This window comes from Azolla caroliniana, unplaced genomic scaffold (assembly GCF_043228905.1).
Source record: "Azolla caroliniana isolate FFs.n. ecotype wild unplaced genomic scaffold, voAzoCaro1.0.p SCAF_17, whole genome shotgun sequence".
In the NCBI taxonomy this organism is placed as follows: Eukaryota; Viridiplantae; Streptophyta; class Polypodiopsida; order Salviniales; family Salviniaceae; genus Azolla; species Azolla caroliniana.
In genome coordinates this window covers 15,001,313-15,011,655 of record NW_028230452.1, presented here as the reverse complement: position 1 = coordinate 15,011,655, position 10,343 = coordinate 15,001,313, and the positions used below count along the sequence as shown (strand labels likewise).

The following is a 10,343-nucleotide window of genomic DNA, read 5'->3' as shown; positions in this document are numbered from 1 at the left end:
AAACAATTTCCTTATGTCAACAACCCAACCGGGTGAGAGAATCTTACTTTTATGATTCTTTTGTAGCTTACATCCAACATTCCAAGCAAGATGTGGTAATCGATGATTTGGCATATTCTTGACTTTTGTAATGTATTTATATACTTTTTGGAGTGCCAATAGTTCTATGGGTCGAACACCTGTTTCCAAGAGCATAACCTGGTAAGAGGTAGTGCATTTAACTCCTAATTGCCTCCTTAGAAACATCTTTTGAATTTTCTCAATCTCATTACATGCATTAAGAGAGATGGTGTCACCCCATACTTCTACTCCATAAAGCAATACTTGAGTTACCATGGCATTGAACAACATGAGTTTTACTTCCCATCCACAAGTATCACTTTGGTTGCATTGGTTCTCCAAAAGGTAATACGATTTCCAACCGGCTTAGAGCCAAGAATCAAAGCATACACTCCATTTATTTGTGGCAAGTACATCAATACCAAGATATTTAAAGCTTTGAACAAATTGTATATGTTCACCTCTATATGTGAGCATAGGGTAATGATGAGGTTGGATGGTTTGCACTACCATCATTTTTGTTTTCCCCACATTCACTGCTAGTCCACTACTGTGGAAAAATTCTTCTAATACCCCAAGTAAATTTTGCATACTATCAACATCATATGAGAAGAGTACCACATCATCAGCATATAGAAGCAATAAGATAAGATGTTGCATCAATTTGGGAGCATTCAATCCTTCTTCTCTTGCAACCTTATTTACCACTTCGTCTAATTTATCAATACATAAGCCAAAAAGTGTGGGTGATGGTGGGCATCCTTACTTGACCCCCATGTTACTTAAAAAGTGCTTTTAGAATCCACTATCCATTTTTAGTTTGCATTTAACTTGTTCATATAGGTGTGCAACAGCAACTCGATACTTTAATGGCATGTCAATCTCTACCATTCTATTCTAGAGCTCACTTCATGGTACGATATCAAAAGCTTTCTTAAAATCAACAAAACAACAATAAAGTGTTTTTCCTTGTAGTCGACTCTCTTCCATGATTACCCTCAATATGACCAAATGATCCACATTGGAGTGTTTTGGTCTAAATCCTGCTTGCCCAAGTGCTCTTTTGTTTGTACTTTCAGCCCATTTGCTTATCTTTTGCTCCATAATAGTGCTATATAATTTAGCAATAGTTGAGCTCACCATTATTGTACGATAATTTGATACTTGATTCTTATCTCCGGCTTTAAATATTGGTTTAATCCAATTCATAAGCCAATCATTTGGAAATCCTTGTTTTATAGCTTGCTCTATAATTGTCATTATCCAATGACGAGTATGTGGCATTATCCATTTTAAAAGCTCACTTGAGATGTAGGTTGCATCCGCTGCTTTCCCACTCAAGAGGGAGGGAGATAGGAGACTACACAGACAAGAGAGAGAGATAGATAGATAGATTATATTATCGTCTTCGGAGGTCAAATATGACCTATGAGACCAAAAATATTACATTTCATGTGATACGTGTGAAGTGAGTAGTGACTCTCGATGTTCAAGAACTTTACCAATGAATGTTGCAATCGAGAGTGCACATTGTGGTTGTGAGAGGAATTCATGCAAGGATTGGGCTCGGTCGAAGAGATGTGGAAAGCATGGTCAAATATTATCAAAGGCGGAGCATTGTATCAAAGTGTGATACTCAGACTTGCGAACTTGTTTAGGCCAAAGTGTGCATAGTCGACCACTCTCATCACTTGTGTCCCAACGCCCTGTCTCACATCGCAATGCATGTGAGCTAAGTTGCATGGAAGCAATGGTTCGAATGGCAAATAACGGTATGGGCTCTAACATGTATCGATGTGTACGATTTCCCCGTTCCGCAAAGAATATGGTTTTGTAGTTAGGTGCAACATGTGTAGTATAATGTCTGAAGCGTGAGCCTCCACATTTGTCCCATGTCATGATACATTGGCGTTGCAAAAAGGCCTCATTTACAGAGGAATCTAATGATGCATCATGAAGCAAGTGTCTCGCATCCCATCAACCAAACCATTTTTCTATATCTTGCATCCAACTGGAACACAAAATTTTGCTTTTATGCGTTTTTTGGATCTTTTTGCTTGCTTCCCAAGCAATTCTAGGAAGTCGATGTGAGGGACTTTTTTGAACCTTAAGCATGTATTCAACAACCCTCTTAATGGCCATGATCTCAATGAGAAGCGATCCCGTCTCAAGGAGCAGGAGGGTGTAGGGCGTTTGTTTCTTAACTTGTAGAAACTTTGTAAGAAAATGTTTTTGGACATTTTCAAACTCTTTCCACATAGATTTAGGGATGCTACCGCCCCATACTTCCACCCTATAGAGAAGAACCGGTGTCACCAAAGTGTTGAAAAGATATTTCTTGAGGACCCAACACTTAATATCTCCAAGATTACATTTGTTCTCAAATGCATAGTATGCTCGCTTACCCGCCTCTAAGCGGCGTGTAGCACATTCATTCCATCTATGATTTGAAGGAACTTGAAGGCCAAGATATTTGAAGCTTTCCACACATTCAAGTGGCTCATTGTTGTACATAATGCATGGTTTATCTCTTTTTTGGCTCTTCACAAGCATAATCTTTGTTTTAGAGCTATTGACACTTAATTTAGTATGCATGCAAAAAAATTCCAATGCCTTCATAAGCTTTTGTGCATCTCCTAAAGTATTTGCAAAAAGCACTACATCATCTGCATATAACAAAAGCATAATCACAACATTCCCAATGGCAACTTCTTCAACACATTCTTCCTTTGCAAACTTGGTAACCATTTCTTCCAATTCATCAATGCATAGACCAAATAGTGTTGGTGAGAGTGGGCATCCTTGCTTAACACCAATAGTGCTTTTTAAAAAATCTGAAAGTTTATCTCTCATGCGCACACAACATATAACCTTCTCATAAATTCAGGAAATTGCAAGCATATATTCACTTGGCACCTCAATTTCTTCCATTCACGTCCAAAGATGCTCACGAGGTACCATATCGAAAGATTTCTTGAAGTCTACAAAGCAACAATATAAACCTTTACCTCTAAGGCGACTTTCCTCCATTAATACTCGAAGGGTGATAAGGTGATCAATGGTGCTATGGTGTTTTCAAAAGGCAGCTTGTCCATAAGCTCTCTTACCATTTTTTTCAACCCATACACTTATCTTTAATTCCATTATACATCCAAATAGTTTTGCCATTAATGAGCCAACCATGATGGTTCAATTGTTGTTTAGATTATTTACATCTCCACCTTTATGTAAAGGTTTGATCCAATCGTACGGCATACCATGTTGCAATGCATCATTAAACATATCGCTTATCCATACATGTGCTTCCTTTCCCGTCCATTTGAGCATTTCTGCCTTTATACATTTCAGAGAGAGGGAGGGAGGGAGGGAGCTTGTATATAGCACATAGGGGATCGTGTGTGTGAGAGAGAGAGAGAGAGAGAGACAGAGACAGAGACAGAGAGAGGGTGGGAGCTTGTATAGTACATAGTGGATCGTTTGAGAGAGAGGGAGGGAGGGTGGGAGTTGTATAGTACATAGTGGATCGTTTGAGAGAGAGGGAGGGAGGGAGGGAGCTTGTATAGATCGTATGAGAGATAGGGGGGTTCCAAACCGATTTCTAAGCCGGTTTCTAAACCAATTTCCAAGCCGGTTCACTAACCGGTTTAGGAATTGGTTTGGTTCAGGTTTGAGAACCCCTAAATGGTTTAGGCTTAACCGATTTAGCTTGGATAAGGCCAAACCGGCTAAGCCTAAACCAAACCGTTGTCGATCCCTAAATGTGACCCATCCTTAAGTAAACCTTAAGTTATGTTTTAATCTCATCCTCTTCAAGTCAAATAAGTCGATAAGGTGGAATGAGCATAGGAACATCAATGCACCACCAATAGTTTCTGGCAATTTAATGCGGTGTAGTGCATCACTAAGACACCACCTCAAAATCCAATGGAATATAAAGAGAATATTTTTATGGAGTGATTTTCACCTTATCATTGATAATCAAGGTCATGATGATCAATTAGAGTTTATAGAGATAAATCAAGGTCATGATGATCAATTAGAGTTTATAGAGATAAATCAAGGTCATGAGTTTGTAGAGATAAATGTTGAGGGCTATCAAGAGGAGCGTAAGGTTGATTCAAGTCCATTAATGGAATCCACGGGACAAATTTAGAAGTAATTACTTTTTTTCTCAAAAAAAATATCCTCCATTGGTATTAAAGAAGTCAATATACAAAACGATCCACTATTACAATGAATATTGCAACATATTTAAGTAAAAACCTCTTGAGCGGTCAGTCATGTAACTTCAACAATCTATTTAACATCCATATTAGTCAAGGAATTACCACCAATGACCTTTATTAATGGGGCCTATGCCACATATATTTCTAAGCATTTCGTCTCTCGTTTTGATTAGCAAACTACCACCATTAGAAATCCTTGCAATCTGATCGAAACTTTGTCGATGAATTCCAATGGTTGATGTCGATGAATTGTTGCCACCAAAATCATAAGACCACTGAAGAGACTGTTTGCTAGGATCTTTACAGCATTCCATGAAGTCGTATCTTGGTAAGTAGACACTCCCTCGAGGTCTTTTCAAGTCCACTTAATAACAACCTTTGATAAGGACCATAAAATAATGTGGTGAACCATGTAAATTACTCATCCTTCCTTCAGTTTTTGATGTAGTTTGCCACCATTATATGACATTCCACATCTCCCAGAAACCATGCTAAAAGGATTCAATAAACTCATTTCTTCAACATGTGTGTACAACAAGCTACTATTTCCTCGAAGAAAGAACGCATAATCTTGTACTGCATATTGAAACAAATCAGATTGTTCACAACTTCTACAAATAAAGGATAAGGCTTTTTGTTTTGGGATAGGATGAGTGAAGATGTTGTGGGTGTCGAAGCACATTTTCTTGAGGAGATGACAACACGTTATTATTCTGTTGTTAGAGGTAGCCGAGTTTGGTGGAAATCGTCGGCATGGTGGCTCCGTATTTATTCAAATAAAGAATTAATTACTTGTTTTTGGAAATAATTATTTATTTATTTATTTGAGGCTATGGGCACTAAACTGAAATGCTAAGATGGAGGAAACATGTTGATGTGGGTATCTATGTACCCTCTTTACTACAAATTTTTAAGTGTTTCTTTTGATGAGTACTCCTATTGGTACCCTATGGTTACAACTTCAAGAGCATCGATGGCTTTATTTTTGAAACTATACAATCATTGATTTCATCACTAATCGTGAATTAACCTCTACATTAATCATAGAAAAGATATAGTAATTGCCAAATTTCCTTTAACATGCTTGATTACTCATATGGACTCGTTATATGAGTGACCCGTTATCAAAATTTTATAAAAGAAAGTCTTTATATGCGATTAATATATGATAGTCTTCATCTTCTAATCCAACCCAATGATGTTTCAACAAGAATGCAACATAAGCATTTCGTCTCCTCACATAAAAATATCAAGGATGCCAACGAAGCACTAGCAAGTGTCAAGAACCATCACTACGCACTCCCATTGGCCGATGTATTTTACTCCATTCATTACTTTTTGCCATTGTGTGGGACCATTTTCATTATTCATTTCATGCCATCATCCACTATCCCATTGGGCCCTCATTCCTACACCTTTTTTTCTATAACTATGTTTGAATGTTTACGAGAATGGGAGCAAAAAGCATCACGACATTTCGCTCTCACACGCACAACAAATCTTCTTCGTTCATTTATGCCTTCTTTTATCCCTATTCCACTAACTTTTCATAGTGCAACTTGTTTGGAAACAAGCGCCCCCGCATTATAAATCTTTCTTTCTTTTAATTATCCAACCCATTTCTAATGATGTACCGAATTGATTACTTAAACCAACACACCATCGGAGAAAAGCAATGTACAAGCTAACATGCTATAACATGAAGGAAAACGACATGGACAACGTGCATTGCAATGATCTTTCTCACGCATTCGATCGCAATGCTATGATTTGGAATTGATAAGCCGTATGGCGTCATTTTTTGATAGCTTTGTAAGTAATCAATCACTCCTCACATGGCATCATCATTTGCTAGTAGCCATCTTTACTTACATCTATACTTTACAAGCACTGGATCATGAAGACCATCTTTTACTAGATCATCGCCACCATGTTTACTCCTTAGAATAATCGATCCTCACATGGCATCATCCTTTGCCAATAGTCATCTTTACTTGCATCAATACTTCATGGATACTAATCACTCATCACATGGCATTTAATCACTCCACGCATGGTATCATCCTTTGCTAGTAGCCATCTTTATTTACATATATGCTTGACAAGCACTGGATCTTGACCACCATCTTTACTAGATCATCACCACTGTCTTTACTCCTTAAATTAATCAATCGTTGCATGCCATCATCCTTTGCCAATAGTCATCTTTGCTTGATAGATACTCGATTAATCACCAAAGTATGATCATCACTACCATGGTTACCCTATTTACCGAAGTGCGATCATCCTTTGTGTATAGCCATGTTTACTTGCATCTATACTTTGATAGATACTCGATAATCACCCAAGTATGATCATCACTGCCATCTTTACTCTCTACTTTAAGTAATGGATTCATTGTCACCGTCACTCTATTTAAGCAAAGGATTAAGTCACACTTGCATCATGCTTTGCTAGTAGGCATCTTAACTAGCACCTATACATACATAGGTATATAGGTAGGTACTTGATCATTGGCACCATCTTTACTACTTCAGTAATCGATCAGTACAAGTCCTCATGTGTCATTGTTAGCCATCTATGCTTGTTTATGCAGACATGAGTGCATTGTTAATTCAACATTAGATTACTCATGTATTGTTGTATACGTGGATGTCTTAATTCAATATTAGATTACTTGTGTATTGTATATGTGGATTATGTATGAATTCTTCAACATCAAATTACTCATGGATTGTATGTGTATTGTGTATTAATTCTTCAACATTAGATTACTATGTATTGTAGATGTGCATGTGTAACTTTGAACTCTTTAATTAACACACTACCAAAAAATAAAATCAGTGCATTGGGGAGAAAGAGAGATTTGTTTTTCTGAGTGTTTCTTCTAATACTGGGGTAAAGGAGAGTTTCCATGGACAAAACAAAGACATTGATGAGTTGTATCACTGAACAAGAAGAAAGAAAGAGACAGAGAGGAATACAGTTGAAGAAGAAAAGAGAACAGATTATAAGCTATGGAAATGTTTTTAATCTATACAAAAAAGATCCTGACTTCATTGATAGAATAAATACAAGAACCATTTTTCTTGATAGCTTTACGTCCATTGGAGAGGAACAGACAACAGGGTAGCAATAAGAGAATAGCTATGGCGGTAGGAAGAAACATACAGAACAGATTAACCCATATAGCTTAGAGATCAAACAAATTACAGGACTGCCTGTACAGAGAGATTAGAGAAGGAAATAAAGCAGAAGATTGATCGATCACCAGAGAAGCAATGGACACATCTGCTCCGTTTGTTAAAAGACTGAATTGAATTAACGGGGGGTTATGAAATGGGCCATACTTAGCGATTACAATGGCGATAAAAATTAATAATCAGAAAGAAAATGCAGTAAGAAAGAGAAGAAGGTGCAGTAATCTTCAACAGGAAGCAAAGAGATCAGCTATGTCTCCACCTGCAATTAAAAGACAGATGTTTCTGCAGGCTACAGACGCTTCAGGAGGCGAGAAGAAACCTCAAAGAAGAGAGAAGCTTTCACTGGGGGGTAAGGAACGCCATATCCACTGCAGAGCTCGATGCGGATCAGCATAATATATACACAGGCATAGATATATATGGAACAATTTCTGCTGTAATGACCAGACAGACGATGATCATCTCTGCAGATTCTATATATTTACTTTACGAGATGAGCTCGCTCACCCATCCGAGATCAGGATCTTCTTCATTCCCGACTCCATTCTCTTTCCCAATCTTGCCATAGAAATCAGCCCTGAAATCTCGACCTGACTGTACCCCGCCCACGTTATTTAGCACGGAATCTGTCTCTGCTTGACGCATGTAAGCTATGGCAGAAGAAGCTCCCGGATGCGAGCTACTATTGCAGAAGAAGCCGCCTTGGGATACAGAACCATTACTGTTACCCAATCTCTGTGCAGAAGAATACTCAGATTTCCGCATCATAGGGCTTGATGGCAGGCTGTTATTCATCCTCTGAACTTCAGATATGGCTCGGCTCCTCAGCTGCAGGTTTTGCAGGTAATTCACAAGATCGCTAGTGTTCTGCAGAGATGGAGATGAAGCAGAGAAATGCTTCGCACTGACAGGAGAATTGGCGGTGTGATGATAATCAAGATCGAGACTGAGAGTAGCTTCAGTGAGCGGATCAGAAGGAGCAGTACGAGGGACAGTTAGGGTTGGGAGAGATTGCAGGCGATTCAAATGGATTCGGTTGTGCGCAGGAATAGGGTTAGGGCAGGAATCATAGGCAGAGGAAGTATGATAGGTCTGTGGAGAGACTGCAGAGAGGGGGCTGGAAGGCGAGCTGTGATTCTGCAGGAGGGAGTAGAAGCTACGAGGATTGGCCAAGAAGATGGAGGTATCAGGGGACATGGGGGGCGAGGCAGAGGAAGAAGAAGGGGAGAGGGGAGGCGAGAGGGTAGACGTAGGGGTAGAGCTATGGCAGGGGCTGTGATCAATAAGCTTCTGCAGGAGGAGACGGATGGGGGGGCGAGACAGGGGGGAGGAAAAGCTAGGGTTTGGTCCATCATCGGCAGAAGAAGAAGAAGAAGAAGCAGGATTAGCAGAGGTGGGATCTGTGGGGCTAGAAGAAGCAGATGAAGCAGAAGATGAAGAAGATGAAGGAGGAGTGGTGGCTATGGCGGGGGAAGGAAGGAGGCGGAGCTGTTGGACAGTGTGGGCGAAGAAGCAGATCTTGCGAGTGCAGGACCTTCCATCTTTACATGGCTGGGTGCGATACCTTGCAGGGTGGAGCCAGCACTCGAAGACGCCATGGGAGAACTCGCAGGCATCTCCTCGCCTGCACAGGCCTTTCCTGAAGTCTGGGCACGCAGAGCCTGAGTAATGGAACTTCCGAGGATCTCTGCGCCTCGCCTTCTCTCCTGGGTGAGCGAATGGGCACTCCGTCCAGTCATGGCTCCTCCCCCTCACGCATTTCCTCACCTTGAACTCATACATCCTGAAATCGTCGCAGGTGTAGGTATCCGCCATAGCCAGATATGGCGATGGCGATGAAGATGGCGATGGTGATGAAGATGCAGTCACAGATCTCGGCGATATGGCGTCCCCTGCGTGCTCTGCGTAGTAGCCCCAATCCTCCTCCTCTTCCATCATTTCTTTGTCTGCTTCTCGATTCGATGGCAGGAACCTCTGCAGAGACGCCATTTCGCTCGCCCACAGAGCTCGGCTCGATGCCGCCGCCGTCGGAGAATCAGACATGGCGCCGTCTCCTTCTCCGTAGTGCGAATCAGAGTACATGATGGCATCCCCCCCAGCGAACATGGAGCTGCTGCCATAGCTGAAGCTACTCGGGCTCTGATCGTCGCCGACACAGGCGTCGTGAGGATTGCACGCTTCCGAGACGCTGTTCAGCCCGAGATTACTCATGCGATGATGGGGATGGGGATGGTGAAGAAGGCTGCCGTCGCCGAGATTCCGATCTGCGCCAGCGAGGTCGCCATTGAAGCTGGACAAGGAGGAATGGTGGTAGGGCAGAGAGAAGTGGCTACTGCTACGTCCATGGCGGGGGATCAAGGAAGGATTGGGAGGAATGTCAGAGGCGGAGCAGGTGGGGTGGAGGAAGAATGGCGGAGCAGCAGAAGCGGAGTAATCGAAGGGGAAAGGGGAAGAATCGACGAGGATTCCAGGCATGGCAGCAGGTAAAGGAGCTCAAAAGAAACAGCAAGGAATGTAGCAGAGAGAGAGATTAACAGAGCGCACCAGCGGGAGGTTACAGAGAAGGAAGGAAGGAAGGAGACAGATATGAAGAAGAAGAAGAAGGCGGGGGTATGATCAGTAGTAGTAGAGAAGAGTGAGAGAAGCCATGGAAGCTGCAGAGATAAGGAGAAGAAGCAGAGCAGAGCAGAACAGAACAGAGGAGGAGAAGCGGTGGTGGCGGTAGTGGTGTCAAGAAGAAGAAGAGGCGTTGGGTGGGCGTTTATATACGGGCGGCCAGCCCTTTGGCCGGACAAGTGTGAAACCACAAAATTTAATATCTGTTTTTTTCCCTTCTTCTTCTTCTTTCTCTACT

At 41.3% G+C, this 10,343-nt stretch overlaps 1 protein-coding gene across 1 annotated transcript; it reads right to left on the bottom strand.

Moving 5' to 3' along the window:
* Window positions 1-7,375: 7,375 nt before the first annotated feature.
* On the bottom strand, window positions 7,376-10,047 carry LOC147853267 (uncharacterized). The gene has a single exon (XM_087333658.1). The coding sequence runs from the start codon at window positions 9,476-9,478 to the stop codon at window positions 7,976-7,978; it is 1,503 nt and encodes a 500-aa protein (XP_087189784.1). The 5' UTR covers window positions 9,479-10,047; the 3' UTR covers window positions 7,376-7,975.
* Window positions 10,048-10,343: the final 296 nt, after the last annotated feature.